Raw genomic sequence first — 18,994 nt, 5'->3', positions numbered from 1 at the left:
AGACTTCCCAGTACATGAGTTGTCATGGGCATTAGATAAAAGTCCCAGGGGAGAAATGTGTTTTTCATTCATAAAGAAGTGTTAAAACAGTTCTTTGAAGTGAAACTGAATCTCTCCCTAGATCCAAAAGACACTGCTTTCTATTTTCATCAGTTTGGTTAATGAAGTGAAAGAGTAGAATGATCAGCCTTTTCACTAGTTGCATTACTGGCTTGTTCTTAACCAGGCATGGCCCAAGAGACATCAGATACCTGCACGTTGTCAGCAGGTATTCCTTAGGATCATGACTTTGAGAAGGCCCTGTCACAGAGAGGAGGAATATTGTCTCACCAAGGTCCTTCCTGGCACTACAACCCCTCTTGTAGACCCCAGATCTGCCCTAGTGCTTTTCCAGGAGGCAGCACCAGTGTGACCAAGGTTTTTGTTTTGTGTCATCCTCACATTAGGGTTTTTAACGTAAACAGTGAATGTAATTCTGGCATTCCTCAAACTGAGATATAGATACTTGAAAGACCTCATTAAGACAACACAGAGATACGGATCCCAGTTTATTCCTCAATCTTTCACCCTATGTTCATGCAATCATTCAAATATAAAGGTGACAAAAACTTTCTTGAAAAAAGTTATGCTATGGAGGACTTTTTGGCCTAATAAGGAACTACCCTAGCCTCTTAATAATCTTACAATCTCTCTTTTTATGTATCTGCCTTTCTTCTTTCACATTTGTTTTTATTTTCATTCTGCACCCACCTAATTATCATTTCCACACACTTCATACCACTAGCACTGGAATTTCCCATGTCTTATCTGTATGATATTATTTTTTTAATTTACTCATTATACTTCATAATTAAGCTGTTAAGTAAAATTCTTTTAATCTGTTTCCATAAAACCTAATGTTTCTGGGGCAGGCTCATTAAAATCTTGTGGTTTCCCAGATGATCCCTTGAGGTCTAAAAGACACACAAACCCTGCCTATTTATCAGTATATCACTCCTATCAGGTATATTTATAATATCCCAGGTCTGAAGATGTGAGGCAAACCTGTTAGAGACTGTGTTGGGGGGAATTTTGTTTGCATCTATGCCACTGATAGATATGTTAATAAACTTTTTATTGCCACATATTCTTGTTGTAAACCTGATTTCATATAAACAAACACTTTACAAAGGACCTCAAGATGTCTGTAGCTTAGTCTCCTGACTTCCTGAAACCAGTCACTTTTTGGTTGTGGTAGCAGAGTGAGAGCCTATGTGTGAAAATACATGTATTATCATACATTACCCTGGAGAGAGCTCCGTGCCAGAATGTTTTTATCTCCACAACCAGGGTGTATTTTAGGGAGGGAAAACTCTGGTTCACATCCTTTTGGGCTGAGTAGGTGTCATGGTTTAACCCCAGCTGGCAGCTAATACCACAGAGCTGCTCTCTCACTCCAACCCCCCAGCACTGGTGGGATGTGGAGAGGGATTGGACAAAGGTAAAACTCATTGGTGGAGGTAAGAACAGTTTAATAATAGAAATAAATCAAAATGTAATAGTTGTAGTAATACTAATGCTAATACTAATACTAATGAAAAAGAGAAGAGTGTGAGGGATAAGGAGAGGGACTGAGGGAGGGAGATGGAGGAATAAACCCCAAGAAACACAAGTGATGCACACACAGTGCAGTTGCTCAACACCCACAAACCGATGTCCAGCTTACCCTGAGCAGCAATTGGTGGCTCCTGGCCAGCTCCCCCAGTTTGTATACTAAACATGATGTTCTATGAAATATCCCTTTGGATAGTTCAGGTGGGCTGAGCTGGCTGTGCGCTATCCTGGCTTCTTGTGCCCCTCCTCACTGTCGAGGCCATGAGAATGAAAAGTCCTTGATTTAGGATAAGCACTACTTCACAACTGAAACATCACTGTGTTACCAGCATTATTCTCAGACTAAAGTCGAAAACACAGCACTGTGCTAGCTTCTGTGAAAAGAAACTAACCCTAACCCAGCTGAAACCAGGACAGTAGGCAGCAGTTTGTCCCTTGCAAGGCTGTTCATCTTTTTCTGCTCAAAACTTCTGCTTGGCTCTTTCCAATCTGCCCAGCTGAGGACAAGCAATGTCAAAGCCATTTCTCTCATTGCATACACAGCCTTGTGTATTGACCAGCAAACCTACCACTAGTTTCTGACCCCCAGTCACCAGTACAACCAGGTGGCAGGATGCTGTGTGAGCATCTCCATGACGCACGGGGCGGCTTCTATTGCTCTAGATCCTGGAGGTCAGCATGGAACTTCAACACCCATCTGCTTCCAGGACCTGAGCTGGTGTCTCCACACAGGGTTGTGCTATGAGCTGCACCACCTCATGCTGAGCTACCACAGATGTCTCCACACTGAGCTCTGTGGAGGTTTGCTTGGACCTTTTTCCCTGGCATGAGTTGTTTGCTGTTTCTGGGTATTTGCCTGATGTTTGCTGTAATATTTGCACATCCCACAGTATTGCAACTTATCAAGCAGTTGTTCTGCTTCGGGGTTTAACCCTGCATTGGGCAATAGATGCATTTCCTTATCAATGTGTGAGAAAATACAATAAAGACCATGTCTTTTTCAGCTCTTAAGACCAAACAGGCCAACACACAACACCATTTGCATTCTGAATGTGACTGTTGACTGGAAAATCTACCCAGACCAATGCTGGCTTTGTGCAAATGTGCTTTTAGTACTGTCTGACACACTTGTCTGGGAATAGCTTTATTTTATGATGCTTATCACACAATGAATAATGTTGGATCGGAAAGTATTGGGAAAGATGAGCATCATTTGGAAAGCTGGGATCATGTCTTGGTGCTGCAGGGCATGGCTTTCCAGGCTCTTCCTTATGCAATGGGACATGTTTCTCAATAAAGGGGTGGAAAGGAGGCTGAAGCTGGCACTGATAAACACACAACACCTGGGCTTATTAGGAATGATGTGTGCTTTGCACACACAGGAAAAATACAACAGAAATCAATGGTATCGATGGAGTGAAGTCACACATCTCAGAGATGGGATGCCAAAAATTGTAATGAGGGCTCAGTCAGTTACAGATCTCTAACTTAAGAAAACGTGGTAAATAAGGTTGTCTGGATCTTCAAATGCCTCTGGTATAAACACAGCCGCTGCATCTGTGTGATGGTGCAAAGAAATACCTGCATGCAAAAGCTTCCCAGCACGAGGAGAGTTTGCAGCCACAACTTAGCCGTTTGTCTTAGGCCTATTGGTAGAACATTTGGTTTTGTTTCTTTTTCAGTTATTTGGCTGCATCTGCCCATTTCCAAGGCAGGTCTTGCTCAGCCATGACTTATCATTTTCATGATAAGATCTTGTTTCCTGCCAGTGGGACTTGGTTAGCAATTGACTGGATGGGAAGAGAGGGTGGGAAAGTGATAAAGTCATGTTTTTAAGAATAAAATCAATCAAGGGCAGAAATTAATCCATTTACTCATTACATATTTCCTGTTTCCAAGTACCATGCCATCTGTTTTAGGGAGGCTTCCCATGCCAGAGGTACCCAGATGGGATGAGTGCATAGCTGGAGGGAAGGAGCAGGTGAGTAAAGGACTGAATGACTCCTTGTTCTCCAATATCACCCAGATCAGCCCAGCATCTGCAACCCATGGGTGCCTCATCTCCAGGCTGACTTGGCTGGCTCCATTTTTGCCCACAAAAAAGAGGCTTTTAAAGGTAGTTTATAAATTCCAGTTCTCTTCATTGCTTCCTTCACAAATTCCAGCATGCTGCAGAAGGAATGACTTGTGCTTCCCAGGACTTGGGGCCTTCATCACCAACCCCAAGCTTCAACTGTATGGAAGTGGAGGGTCTTGTTTGTCAGCAAGCAAGGAAGCCGTTTAGAAGATGCAGAGACTTTCAGGAACATTGAGTCAAGTTGCAGAGATGGGGTCAGGCCAGTTTTCCAAGGCACGAGCAGACACAAATCACCTGAGTGACAACCTAGAAGTGATTCCTGAAATGCTGAATTTCTGTTCCATTTTGAGGTTCCTAACTATTGCCATTAAGTAAAAAGTGTAGACATTAACATTATAAGACTTCCCCTCCTCTTATACATTCATTGTCTATTGACACCAGCCCATGGTAGCATTAGCTTTATCTTAATGGACCAGTAAAAGTGGTAAACGGGTCTGCTCCAGCTACCAGCCTGGAGCTATCGTAGCAAACAAACTCTGCTGCTGGCAGATGCTAACTGTGTCACATATTGAAGCAACTCACTGAAGAGGAGGTTGAAATATGAATGTCTAATAAGGACTACATCTAATAAGGACTTACTTTTCACATCATCCACTGGTGGGTTAGATAGTTGCTATTGTCTTGATTGCTTGAAGATGACATCGCAGATCACTCATGCCAGAACAGAAACCTCCTTGAACATGCTAATGTGCATGCAAATTTATCTTCATTCCGCAATGCCTGAAAAGCAGCTGGATTCCCTGGCAATTATTTCAATTGAAAAGGTAATTACTGGCTAGGGTACAAAAAATTCATCAGTATTAATGCCATTGTTGCCATAAATGGTGTAGGATCAAAGGTAAAATGAAGTGTCCTTTGCACTCCTTTAAAAATCTTGATTTCTTGAAAAACAATGTTATATGATTTGATAATATTCAGTAATTTGTGTGTATTTTCACAAGCGTGTTGTTGCACATGTGCAACAGAATGTTAAATACCATCTTTTTTAGCCACAGAAGAGAACATTTAAGCAGCAGTTTTACATTATTACTTTCATATTATTTCCAGCCTTCAACTTCACCTTGGTTCACGAATCCTCTGCCAACAGAAGCTCTTCCCTCAGGGGATTGACCTGGCTGGAAACCAACCCTTTAGGGGTGTTTTCTGGGTGGGGACAGGAGCAAGGACAGAGCAGGCCCCTTGAAGCCAATGGTGGCACCAAGCTGTTGGAGACCCCCTTTACCCCATTCCTGTTGCAGCTCCACATAAGTTTCTGCATGAGCTCCATTTTGGAGTGTGGTTCCCCCTTGCCATGCTGCTTGTGCTCCATTAGTAACAGCAGCATCACTTTCAAAGTGTGTACATGGCTGTGCATGGAGGAATGCTCATGGGGAAATTAACACGTGCCGATTAGCACCTTGCTGCAGCCACACTGCTCTTCCGTACACACACTGACATCACTTACAGACCCTTGAGACTCTGAGCACTCATGTAGGCAGCATTTGATCCTTTGAACACAGCCACAAAGCACTGGGGGGCACACAGCAGAGGGGGTGCCTTGTGGGCTGTTGGAAAGATCCTGATCAGGAGTAGAAATCAGATTTATATTGATCTTTCACCGCCTGCCTGGCTTATTAATTTGTGCAATCATAGCTGAAACAAATGACTGTCAAAAGCTTCTTCAGCCTGCAGCCAGCAAGCAAATAGTGGGACTCTTGCTGTTCTCACCCTTTGGGACAGGCATACTTATCCCTGTATGTTGTTAGGCTTGCTGTTTTATGTTTCTGTGCCTGGTTAACCAGACTGGCAGGTTTTGCCAGTCACTGTTCTGAAGAACAAGGAATTGGCTCAGAAAACGGGTGGGCTTGAGTCTTCTTCCATAGCTCTTTTTATGTATTGTGGTTGACTTCACTGTTGAAATGTTCCAACAAGTTATCCTGCACTGCACGTAAAGGGAGGTAAGATCTTTGCTCTGTTGCTCCTGCAGGTGTCCATTGGCTCTGGGGACACTGTTAGATTTGTTCTCTCCTGCTGATGGTGTTAGAGCTTTTGGGAATGGACAGGGTCCTGCAGCCACAGATAGCCCTGTATTAGTGTAGTGTTAGCCTAATAAGGCTTAAGAGTCAGGACTGTCCTCTAGCAGAAGAAGAAGAGGCAGATTATGGTTAAAAACGGTTACTAAGGACATGACAGCCACTCCATCCTGGTGCTGGAGCTGTGTCCTGGTAATGTAGAGACAGTACTGCTGGCTACCACCAGCCTGGGTTAGCCTCTGGCCCCAGCTGAGCACAAAGCCATGCAAGGACCCTGTGTACAGGGCTTCAATTTGACATGGTGACATGCATCTGAATATATCATCCATGACCTGGAGCATGCACATGACAATACTCTTCCTCAGGTCTATGATTCGATTGGAGCACCACCTGCTCCTTGTCTCTACTCAGCTACAAACAGTAGCAGCAGGTGCAATGAGAGCTGCTCTGCTCCTCTCCAGCCATCCCAACCCCATCAAGCTGCTGCCGGTGTGTGGCTGACCCTCACCCAAGAGATGCTCCCCTGGAGAGTTGGCTTCAGGGTGCAATACCCATGCTCTGCTGGGGATAGGAGCCTGGCAAATCATAGAATCATAGCATAGTTAGGGTTGGAAAGGACCTTAAGATCATTCAGTTCCAATCCCCCTGCCATGGGCAGGGACATCTCACACTAAAGCATGTCTCCCAAGGCTTTGTCCAACCTGGCCTTGAACACTGCCACGGATGGAGCATTCACAGCTTCCTTGGGCAACCCATTCCAGTGCCCCACCACCCTTACAGTAAAGAACTTCTTCCTTATATCTAATCTAAATTTCCCTTGTTTGAGTTTTAACCCGTTACCCCTTGTCCTGTCACTGCAGTCCCTAATGAAGAGTCCATCCCCTGCATCTCTATAACTCCCCTTCAGATACTGGAAGGCTGCTATGAGGTCTCCACGCAGCCTTCTCTTCTCCAGGCTGAACAGCCCCAACTTTCTCAGCCTGTTTTCATACAGGTGGTGCTCCAGTCCCCTGATCATCCTTGTGTCCTCTGGACTTGTTCCAACAGTTCCATGTCCTTTTTATGTTGAGGACACCAGAACTACACACAATACTCCAGGTGAGGTCTCACGAGAGCAGAGTAGATGGGCAGGAAATCCTCAAAATCAGCAAAAAATCATCCCCAGCAACAACAGAACAGTGGATGTAAGCAGAGATTTGAAGAGCAGAGCAAACATCTAAGAAAGTCCTGTCTCTGTACTACTCTGCCAGCCTTAGCTACTGCAGTGTTGGGACTTCTTGAATCAGATGTGAATCCCAGCAAATCCCAAGTACATATGACAAGTTCCTCAAAGGATGTCTGCAGACCAGGATAGCTGCAAACGAGATATGTAGTGGGACATATCAGTTGGTTTTAGATTGCCCGTGTGAGCTGTGCCTTGGAACTGATCATTTGCATTGCCAATGGCTCTGCCTGGGTTGTTGTTTTTGCCTGCTGTTGCAAAAAGTGCTTTGCTGGCTTCCCAGGGGCTGGGAGGATAATTTTGGTCATGGTGTTCCCAGCTGCCAGGGCCCCAGCTGCTGTGTGGGATGACGGCTGCAGCCAGTTGCCTGGTCCAGGGCTGTGTCAGCTTCACCCTCAACCCGGGGACGTCCCGTCCTCCTGGCTCATTCTCAAGTATTTCACCACAGGAACAGGCTGCTCAGCCCAGCCCCCTCTGATCTGACCGTCAGATCATCCTTAGCTTGGATCTCACTGCTTCTTTCCTAAAACTGTCATTGTCATTTTGAGCATCCCCTTCCATTTCAACCCCAGTTAGGTCAGTATAAGGCTTTTCCCCAGTATAAAATCACAGAATGGTTTGTATTGGAAGGGATCTTAAAGCTCATCCAGCTCCAACCACCTGCCATGGGCAGGAACACCTTCCACTAGAGCAGGTTGCTCCAAGCCCCTGTGTCCAACCTGGCCTTGAACACTGCCAGGGATGGGGCAGCCACAGCTTCTCTGGGCACCCTGTGCCAGCACCTCAGCACCCTCACAGGGAAGAACTTCTGCCTAAAATCTCATCTTGATCTCTCCTGTGTCACTTCAAAGCCATTCCCCCTTCTGCTGTCACTACACGTCCATGGAAAAAGCCCCTCTACAGATTTCCGGCAGGCCCTTCAGATTTCTTGTAGTCCTGCAAAGCTATGAACTCCCATCCCTTTCTGTATTTTCCTTTCTTTGTTACATCTTTGCCACTTTCCTTCCTTTTTTCAGAGCTTTCTGATTCAGATTTGATGATGTACCTTTATGTTTGGGCTCTTATGGTGAGAGGAAATGGCCTCAAGGTGTGCAAGGGGAGGTTTAAACTGGATATTAGGAAATATTTCTTTACCGAAAGGGTTGTCAAGCATTGGAACAGGCTGCCTAGATTAGCGGTGGAATCACTATCCCTGGAGGTATTTTAGGGGGTTAGGGACATGGTTTAGTGGTAGACTTGTCAGCGTTTGGTTAATGGTTGGACTTGATGATCTTTTCCAACATAAATGATTCTATGATTCTTTAAAATCATAGATTTCCACCATCATTTTCTGCCATGAACTTGCATGACAAATTCATATATGACTTTCATCCAAGCTCTAGCCTAGACGGGCATCTTTCTTTTGCTGGACATCTTTCTCTTCAACATATCCCCTTTTTCTCACCTTCCGGTCAATGTTGTTTTCAGGATTGGATTTCTGCCTTCTCACCTCACAGATTTTTCTGACCTACCCACCTTCTGGCTCACCTCCCTGTGTGTGTGACAGTCCTTGTCACCATCCTCTGCTCCTGGGAACATGGACATGCTGCAGAAGACGGGGGCTTCATGAGCACCGTGAAGTTAAAGAATAAGAACCAATTTAGAAAGGATCTTGAGAGAGAACATCCCTCAGCCCTGGAGCAGGATCCTATCAGCTTAAATAATTTCCTAATACCTATGTCTAGCCTGTTTTTCCAAGCCACCCAGGAAGGAGGATCCACACCTTCCCAGGCAATCAGCTTCACTACTGACACTTAGACAATTTTCCCAATTCCCAGTGTAAACCCTCTGTGGTAGTTTTTCTTACCCAGCTCTTGTTTCTGCAGATACAAATATGGCTGGGTGACACCTTTATTGTCTCTGCCTTCTCTCCTAACTCTTATTTTCCAGGTCTCTTACTGCTGCAGATTGTGGCTCCTCCTTGTTATGCTTGATTTCATCTCTAAAACTGCACATGAAAAGGCTGCAGCTTCACACCCTCCCACCACGAGAGGTGGGAAACAGGTGAGTTGAATATAATCCAGTGGGGCTAGTGCAGTCATGTCATTCAGGGAAGATCCCTCAGGCACTTCAGTAATCAAATGAAAAGGCATGGAAATAAAATCACCAAAGACAGCCACATCTCCTTGTCTGTGTCTGCAGACCCACATGTAGTTAAATGGCACAATCACCCCCATCTGACTACCCCAGCCTGCCTGTTGATAGGGTTTTATTCAGTCTGAGGTTTAAGACAAAAAAGGGACACATTTTAACCCCAGGCCAGTTGAAGTTTGACTTCGTTCTAACATATCGACAGGGGTATGAGACCATTTCTGAGTTGAAAAGGAAATTCAAGGTGATGATATCATTCTCCCTTTTCTTCTTGTGGTACCAGCTTTGTGGACTTTGAGGGACTCGGGCTTTTATTCAGTGTGACTGCACTAATTTCCATTCTCATAGTGCTGTGGGCTTAGTTTAGACTACTCATATTATTTGTAAATGTCACAAGATTACTTTTCCTCTGAAGAGGCTAGTTGGAAATGGGAGAAGCAGATAGTAAGGTGGGAGAGAGAAACAGAAAATCAAAGCAAAGGAGGGGAAGCAATGAGATCTGTGATTTTCCTCTATGGCTTTGCAGGAAGTCTTTGGTAGAACCAGAAACAGCAATGAGCTCATTTGCACATCAATAGGAATCTTCAGCAGAGAAAATACCTCTGCTTTTCACATAGCACTTAGCCCTGCCAGGCTCAAGGTGAGACTCCCTTCCCACCAGACTGGATTTCCCTGCTATATGATGTATCCCCACAGGCAGCCTTTGTCCTGGGAAGCAGGATGGACCAGATGAGTCTTGGAAGATCCTCGAACCTTGTGTTTGTGATTCATTACCCCTCTGCTTCTGTGGTGTGCATGCGCCTGCTGTGGAGGACTTGTTTGTGTTGCCCTTGTATCTGGAGGCCACATGAACCTAGCACCCTGATGTGCTACACAGCAAAAAGTAGTATCTTGCCCAAAAAGCTCATACTGCAGTTGAAAGAGGGTACAAGGAAATTCAGTTCTTCCTTGCGGTCAGTACAAAAAGTCCTGGAGGACCATAAACTGGCTGTGTCTGATTTGGTACACAAGAGGAGTTCAGAAGATACTTTCAGTATAGGGAATGGTTTCAGTGAGGCAGTTCATCCTGATAAAGCCTGCACATGGAGCAGGGAACCTTTGGGCCAGCGTCAAGTTGGTCACTGCTGCTTGGCATTAGCTCATCGTGAGATCTCAGGACATTGAAAACCTGCTATAACATTACCTAGACTGTGACCAGGCTGTCTCACAGCCACATCAATGCTTTCTCCCTGCTGGCTGGTTTGATTTGAAGCCCAGAGGTAAAATAGGAGACTTTCTTATCAACTTCCAAGTGGTTTATATCAAAAGCTCCACCCTGGAGGACCCACTTTGCAGCTCTGATATATTCAATCCCAGGAATCCTTGACTAAGCCTGCTCCAAGGTGTGCACTGGCAGTCATTTTGCAAACAGAAGCTGCAAGCCAGCTTGGAGATGAAGCTCACTGCTTTGCCACTGTCTGCTTTGCTGCCGTACTTGGGGCAGGAGAGCTCCTGACTGTCTGATGGGAAGGGAGATGGGAAACCAGCCAGAAAAAGCTCAGCCATGAGGAGAATTCCTGTCTGATTCTTATTGCACTTTGCTTCTTTGGGCCTAACAGTGAGAGCACAACAGAGCTGTTCAAATGGTTTCTTCTCCATCATTCATATGTATGGCAGAGGCTGTATGATTAAACAAAGTGTGCACCAGAGACATACCTGATAGACCCCAGAGAAGCCAGCCTTTCCCCACAGGCTGCATACTCTAGACTGGGATAAGACAAACAGCAATGCTGATCTGAAGGAAAAGGCAGAACTTCCACTTTAAATGAAAAAAAAACCAAACACTGGTTGTGTTTCTGCAGTGTGTATATTCTTCAGAGCATTTCCTCAATACCACTTTTGCAACACCAACAAAAAACCCTTTCTCTTTCTGGTTTATAAAACACAGTGCAGTGTTCAGCAGGACTTGGCAGCTGCCTTTGCTTACATCCCACCAGCATGAAAGCATCCATTGTCTTCAGCTTCTTCCTGGCTTTCCTGGACCCAGGTGAGTTTTCCACTGGGACCTGTGGGGCTATGAGACATGGAAGGGGTCTGGGAATGGGTGCTCTGTGTGTGGATCTGTTCTTCCTTTTGAGACATGTGAACTCCTCATCTGGGAGGATTTGCACTGCAGACAGTTGGCCATAGGCTCGTTAATCCATGCCTTGGGTTGTGTCATATTTTAGACACTGTATGTCCTTCAGCTCTGCTCCAGAAGAGCACTGATGTCTTGGAGATCTTGTGTTGTACCTGCCACCCCATGTAGATATCACAGTCACTACAAGGTACATGGGTTTATGGAACTGACACATGCCCCTGGGTCCCACTAAGCGTGAGTCAGGGAAGACATGCTGTTGTTTTCTTTGATAAACACTTTATTCCTTTCTAAGTGGGCTTTGCCTGATATTCTGGTCTGTTTAAGATGCTCCAGGAGGTAGATGATAAACTGGTCTCCCCTAATGCCTGCAAAAGATATGTCATTCCCCAGTTTGAAAATATAGAATCAGTACCCACTGGCAGCCTCTTGATACCCAGACCTTTGGGTGTCCCTGCTCACAGCAAAGAGAGGATTTGGGGCCCTGGAATCCAGGGATACCTGAATGCCTGCAATGACGGAAGGTGGGGATACTCTCCTTAGCAATCCCAGGAAAACCAAGCAAACACCATTGTACAGCAGACAAATGAGGCTGCATTGGTACTGGTGGTTAATGTAAATATCCCCAAATGTCCTTCTTCACTTGCCCAAATTCAAGTTCATGCTAGAATAAGTGATAATTTAACTAATAAAAAGAGAACCTACAAGTTGAGCAATGGAACAGAGGAAATAAGGGAAGAGGAATATGAAAAGTGCTGATTAAATGCTGAAGTAGTCTAATGAAAGCGGGAGTGAGATCCTTCATGACTGCCACCAGAAATGTGTCCTCTTTCTTTCCCCAGGGACTTCCCTTCAGTGTGAGGTTTGTCACAGCATAGGAAAAAGCTGCTTTGGCCCCATGAAAACCTGTAATGGTGGTGAAGATACCTGCGGCATCATTCTGCACGAGGTCGTAATAGGTAGGGGGGACATCCACTGTGGCTGTGTGCCAGTGATGTTTTAGAGTCGGACTGGGAGACAAGTGTCTCTCTCCACTTCTGTAATTGGCTTTTTGGTGAGTCTTTGGATAAGCTGCTCATTTTCCTTTTCAGTGACAGAGGACCCAGGGATTGTGATGGTCTGGGATGGAAAAAGCTCTCTATGCCTCTACCTCAAGAAACAGTTTCCTACTGGGTTCTTAGTTGTGGAGGAAAGGGCCTAGGCAGCATACTGAGAGGAGACATGGGTTTTTAGTTCTGGTGAAGCTAAATGGTTGGGTTGAGAGTCTGGACCATGAGGGACATGAGGCTGCTGGCATCTGGCATTGAGGTTACACTGGCCATGGGTGGAGGAAGAAATTGCACTGCATCTGGCTCCCTTCCTTGAACAGGGAAAGGGACACCAGGCAGTTATCTGGCACCACCAGGGCTCAGCTATCACCTTGTCCCCATGGTTGATAAGCCGAAGATGAGTGCTGAGCACTGAGATAACTGCACAATTGGTTATGTTAGTGACACAGTTCTAGTCATTGCCCATAGTCAGTGATGTGACTGTTGGCTTTTAGACTGGATGTTGGCTCATATCCTACCAGCTTTGGTGCTGGCACCTGCAGTGGATATCTTCCTTCTGCTTGTGCAAAGCCACCCTTTATGCTTGAAGTGCTGGAGATGCCTCAGTAGACTCAGCGTAACTGTTCTACTGTCCATTACACTTTTTGGGTTTGGTTGGTGAGGAGGACTAGATTTGCCTGTGTCAGGATGCTTGTGGCTATGATGGACTGTGTGCTCCTGTCCATGAAGAAGCACGGGTCAGAGGCATATGTGTCACCCTATAAGCTCTGTGGCTAGGATATCCTGGCTAAGGTGAACATCTGTGACAAGGCCACCTGTGAGGAGTCATGCTCTCCTCCTGACTTTAAGCACAATGTGGAGAAGGAGAAATTCCTCGCTAGTGTCTCAGATGTGATGGCACCTTTGTTCCTCTGAGGGCATCACCAAAGCCACCGGTGCTGCTTTTTGGGGAAGCTCTGCTGTCCACAGACACCTCTCAGGCCTCAGGCCAGCTGCCTAGCAGTTGCTGCTGCAGGAGCTAATGTGTGAGGAGGCGAGTTACCTTGTGGTTAATGTCTTATTGCTGCCTGCCTCTTCGTTACAGGGGGGATGGCAATCCCGTCATCCATCAAGTCCTGCCTGCCATCCAGCATGTGCCACCTTGGCCCTATCACCATGAACTATGGGAAGGTAAAAGCAAGGAGCCACTTGGCTTGCTGCACAGGTGATGACTGTCGAACCATCTCTGTCTCATGTAAGCTATCTTTTTCCTTATACTCTGTCCCCTCTCTGTCTGCCATGGCCTGAGGTGAGGCCTTCCAAGCTAAGCCATCACCGGGTTTGTTCCTTGTGTTCTCTCACTAAAACTAGTTATGGTCTATCTCTTTCCTTCCAGTGCCACCAGAGGACAACGTGCCCAATGGATACCAGTGTCCTGCCTGCTACAGTGTGGACTCCTTTCAGTGTGGTAATGAAATCGTGAACTGCACTGGATCTGAAACCCAGTGTGTTGACCTTGCTGGGTTAATGAATTCTGGTAACTACCTTTTTTTTGGGGGGGTGGTGTGGAGTGTGTCTGTATTTCACCTTTTTGGTTAAATGGGTGAAACCAGCCTACTGGGATGAAGCATCACAGAGAAATAAAAATGGGCAAAAAGTGTGAAAGAAAAAACATAGGACAAGGTACAGAACTGACACAGAACATTCTTAAAGCTGATAAAAGGGTAGGGGTGCTTTTCTCTTCCTCCTTCTCCATCATGCATGGATAACTGTTGGGATTCCTCATAGCATGGCATAACTGACGTCAAGGGCAGCACTGGACTCCTGAAGCAATCTGATATCCTGGTATGTGATAAATATGACCAGCACCCTGAACCTGCTGGCCCTAGCTGAGATGCATGAGGATGAATCTGGATCTCAGCTGGCTGCCTACTTAGTGAAGATTCAGGTGAATCTAATACAGAGCCATTGGCTTTCTCATGAGGTGACACTGGCCACTGGGGACAAGGCACTGTTGTAGTGGTTCCTGTGCCCCTAGAGAGCCTGGGACAAGTGCCTCCCCATGAACGCTGCATGGGGTACCCAAAGACCCTGCAAGGGAACTCCAACCTTTGAACAATTGGGGTCAGCAGAAGCACATAATGCTCTCCTTCAGAAATACTTTTCCTGCCTCAGGAGTGGTAATTATAGAGGAAAGTAGACAGCAAGTTCCAGGTTTAACTCCCCCTTCTGCGGATAAAAGGTTTCGTGTCAGTCCCATCATGCTCCAGCAAGCAGGAAGAATAACGTGGAAATGAAGAGCAGTGGCAGCTGCTGTAGGAACAGACTGGAAAAAATGATCTTGTGCATGGTTGACAATATTGCTAGGTGATGATATGATGCCTGAAGGTCTTTGCTATGCACTTTATAGATGTGTTGTCCAAACCCTGAATTAGAAGGTGTTTCACAGAGACAACATAAAGGAAAACAATAATTTTCTTAGTCACAGGCATGGAAATAGAGTGGTGCAATTAATTCAGTGTACCACTGAAATAAAACATGCTCCTAACTTGTCTTGACTTGATTGATCAGCCGCTGTGAATAGAGGAGATGTGTGTGGTGTGCAGAGGAAGCAGCAGCATAGGGAAGCAAAGGAAGGTGAGGATCTAATGAAGCACCCTTATACATTACCTGTATTTGAGACAAAAATGTCCATCAGAGTATTCCAGACTTCCATATCCTGTGCAGCAGAGAAACATGAGCAGTGTGAGCAAAAGCTACTGATGGAAGCAAGCAAATCTGCACGGGAAGTTAAACACCCAGCACCTTCTCAGGTCTTTCTTTCAGGTAGATGCTCCAGTGTTGGTAAAGGATAAGCTGAGGTTTCAGTCACTCCCTCAGAGGACATGTGAGCAGAGTTTTTCCATTGGTTTGGCACAGACAAGAATGGGTTGGTGGGTTTGGAGCCAACTGGACATAAAGAATGGGCAGTTCTTGGAGTGGAAATGGGGACATCATTGGTCAGGGATCAAATAACTATGGAAACTGGTTCTCCTAATGCATGGTATGTACTTCTCATGTGCAGGTGGCCTGTCTCTGAAAGCTGCCATGAAGGGCTGCACCACCATTTCTGAATGCAGTATTGTAGGAGATGGAAAAAACAATCTGGGGATGATGGACATAAAGTTAAGGCGGTTCCAATGCAAACAAGCTGCTGTTTTGACCAGAGTGAGTTCTGGGTTTGCCCCTTCAGGCTCCCTCTTCCTTCCTGTCCTGGCAGGGTTCATCTTGGAGAAGGTACTTTTCTGACTCTCACTGGTAATGGGTTAAGCAAAGCCCATGACAGACTCCAGCACTGATGTGCACAAAGTCCTGTTTGTGGCTTCACCTGCGTGGGGTGTTCATTTTCAGATTAGCTCTTCTATAATTTCACAGAATAAAGACAGTGCTTACATTGCTTTTGTTTCCTCATTGATTTAGTCTGAATGAAATCTTCATAGGTTCTGTTGTGGTGGGCTTCATGTTGCATTCTCTGAGCGCTTTGTCCACACACTATATGGGGTGCCCATACACTGTACAGGCAATGGGAGCTCTAAAGTCAGCCTTAGAGTCTGCATCCTCTATCTCATGGTAAGCGATAAGTTTCTAAGCCACTTTTCGAGGCTCTGAAAAGGGTTGGAGATTTCTTCCTGAGAGGTTCATCCTGGTGAGAGAAAAAGCTTGCCCCTTTTGTCTTTCCTTATATCCTATTTGTCCATGGTAGTAGGACTCCCTCAGGTCAGAGGGATGCCTGTGGCCTCTGAGCAGCCCTTACATAGTCTCTATTTCAGAGGAGAGTCAGTGACCCTTTGTTACAAGCAGACATGCTGAGAAAGTTGGGGCTGTTCAGCCTGGAGAACAGAAGATGCGTGGAGACCTCATAGCAGCCTTCCAGTATCTGAAGGGGGCTACAAGGATGCTGGACAGCCACTCTTCATCAGGGACTGCAGCGATTGGACAAGGGGTGATGGGTTCAAACTGAAACAGGGTAATTTTAGATTGGATATGAGGAAGAAGTTCTTTACTGTGAGGGTGGTGAGGCACTGGAATGGGTTGCCAAAGGAAGCTGTGAATGCTTTATCCCTGGTGGTGGTCAAGGCTGAGTTGGACAAAGCCTGGGGTAACATGATTTAGTGTGAGGTGTCCCTGCCCATGGCAGGGGGGTTGGAACTAGATGATCTTAACGTCCTTTCCAACCCTGACTATTCTGTGATTCTATGGTTGTATGACTTCTCCTGGCAACAACCTTTCTTGTTGTGATCATTCTTGCCTTACCAGACACTCTCCCATTCTATCTATAGCTTTCATGATTACCTGGAATAAATGCTTACCTTAGGAGGGCTTAATTTCATACAAAAATCAGTTCTCTACGGTCACAGCCTGTTGGGAGTCCAAGTAACAGCAAGCTTTACCCCAGTGCCTATTTCCCTTCTGTAGGCCAAACTACACCCATGGCTGGCGTAGCCTTCCTCTTCTACATTCACCACTACCTGGTTATTCTGCTTCAGCAATCACTCACCCGAATGGGTCTCCTTAGGTTAGTCCCACACAAAGGTACGGAAGACAAACACCACATCTCTGTACCTTGGAGATAGTATGGGCTGTGGGCAAAACAATGAAGCAGTGGGAGCTCTGGGAGATGCTGGGGTGTATGCTGTGGGAGAGGTGTTAGCTAACTTCAGTGTTTCACTATACATCTATCCTCAAATGAGTGGCCCATTCTTGGAGCAGACTAAAGGATTATTAAGTAAATTTCATGATTGTGTCTGTCTTTCATAGCCCTGGACCACAGTGCAAATATGAAGTGCTTTGAACATGGAGGTACAGTGATCAAGCAACACAATTTTACCTCCTGGTTCAACACTGTGGCAGAAAACACTATGGAAAGCCTTGTCTGCTTAAAGCAGACCATAAAACCATCATCAGTGGTGAGATGACTACACCTACACTTGTATGTGTGAATATATATGTGATCAGATTTTCACTTGCAGCATAGAGACTGAATTTTTTTGTAATTTCTGTCTCCCCCAGACATTCTCTTCTTCCCAAACAGACTGAAACTTTTTTTTCCTCTTATTCCCACCAAATCATTTGGGAAACAATTTCACATAGTCTGTTATAATAAAGGGGTGTGGGTCTGAGAAAGAAGGTTAATTTTCAGGGTGGGGAGTGAACTGATAATACAGATTTAATGCAGGGAAAAGAGTCTTGTTAGGCTCAGTTAATTATTTGCAGAGGCTGTGCAATTACAGTTAGAGAGGGAATACAGCTCCCCCTTCATGGTGTAGCAATGGACTGATACTGCAGTGACCCACTCGTTCAGCATTTTTCCAGATCTGATAACACCCTGGAATTAAAAAAATCCTCTATCTGTGCAAGTACATTATCCCTGAACACATCTCCTGCACGTTCATGCAGAACATTACATTACTGTCAGTGGCACCCCCATGGCAGATCTCGATCCGCTTCGATAGCTCAAGCCTTCGCTTTCTGTTTGTTCCACTTTGACCTGTGATGTTATCAGGATGGAAAAGCTATATGGGTTTGTTCAGTCTAGTCAGGACTTGGGTGAGACATGTCCAGAGAGCCATAGTTCTGGGGTGGTGTTTAGGGGAGGACAAGGAGAGCAGACAGCAATGTTTCTGGCAGAGTTTTGGGGCAAGGAACTCAGTTTTGACCTCTAACTCGATGTTGTGGCAAACAAAGCTGTTGCAATCTGTACTTGTGTAAATGGAGGAGTGATGAGTGGAAGCAACCTTGCATCTTTATTACTGATACACTGCTGCTTGGTCCTGTTCCAGCATCCATATCTTTAAAGGCTGTTAAAAATGGACGCTTTGCTGTCCTGCAGGGGGCTCATGAGGAAACACACTAGTGGCAGAAACAGCCAGCTGATGCACTGGTAAAGCAGATCTCTACTGGTGCTGCCAGTAAAAAGTGGCGTGTCATAGTAGGGGATTCTACTTTGAAACGGATAGAAGCACTCGTCTGTCGGCCTGACCAGGTCTCAGGGGAGGTGTGTTGCCTACCAGGGGCATGGATCAGGGACGTGGCAGAGAGGCTGCCTGCTCTAGTAAGCCCCATGGACTATTACCCACTTCTGGTGATACATGTGGGTACTAGGGATTTAGATAGTAGTAGCCTGGGGAACATAAAGAAGGACTACAGAGCCTTGGGAGAGGTGGTTAAGGGCTCTGGAGCTCAGATAGTCTTTTTGTCTAATCTCCAGAATACAGGGGAGGACCTAAAAAAGCTAGGAGGATTAGCCAGGTTAATAAATGGTTAAAAGGGTGGTGTCACAGTCAGGGGTTCGGGTGTCTTGAACATGGGACCCAAGTTTGTAGGCCAGGTCTAGCGGGGGCTGGTGGAGCTGGTCCTACAAAGAAGCGGAAGAGCAGTTTTGGTAGGAGGCTTGCCAGACTGGTCAAGGAGGCTTTAAACTAGATGTGCTGGGGGAGGGGGGCATCATTCCATCCCAACACTCCCAGTCAGTTGCCAGCACCTATAATGAATGCTCAGAGCAATGTAGAGATATTCCAGCTGCTCCAGCCAATGAGCCGGCTTCATTTGGAGCTCAGCTCAGATGCCTCTATACAAATGCCCGTAACATGGGGAGCAAACAAGAGGAATTAGAATTGTGTGCACATCTACGGGGGTGTGATATAATAGGCATCACAGAAACATGGTGGGATGGCTCCTATGACTGGAGTGTTGGAATGGAAGGTCACAGGCTCTTTA

At 45.8% G+C, this 18,994-nt stretch overlaps 1 protein-coding gene across 1 annotated transcript in view; it reads left to right on the top strand.

Annotated features, from left to right (window-relative positions):
• The window catches only part of LOC133220727 (phospholipase A2 inhibitor gamma subunit B-like), a 141,180-nt gene extending 125,459 nt beyond the window's left edge, over positions 1 to 15,721 (top strand). Inside the window, exons 2-6 of the mRNA XM_061369025.1 lie at positions 11,022 to 11,120; positions 12,053 to 12,169; positions 13,344 to 13,493; positions 13,635 to 13,775; positions 15,303 to 15,721. Of these exons, the coding sequence (XP_061225009.1) occupies positions 11,022 to 11,120; positions 12,053 to 12,169; positions 13,344 to 13,493; positions 13,635 to 13,775; positions 15,303 to 15,526 (731 nt within the window). The 3' untranslated portion in view covers positions 15,527 to 15,721. The remainder of the gene's footprint in view (positions 1 to 11,021; positions 11,121 to 12,052; positions 12,170 to 13,343; positions 13,494 to 13,634; positions 13,776 to 15,302) is intronic.
• The last annotated feature ends 3,273 nt before the right edge of the window (positions 15,722 to 18,994 follow it).

Source organism: Neopsephotus bourkii, unplaced genomic scaffold, assembly GCF_033783945.1.
Source record: "Neopsephotus bourkii isolate Nb327-2 ecotype Australia unplaced genomic scaffold, CSIRO-AGI_Nbou_v1 NB_1471, whole genome shotgun sequence".
Lineage (NCBI taxonomy): Eukaryota > Metazoa > Chordata > Aves > Psittaciformes > Psittacidae > Neopsephotus > Neopsephotus bourkii.
This window is presented reverse-complemented; position numbering and strand designations above follow the sequence as displayed.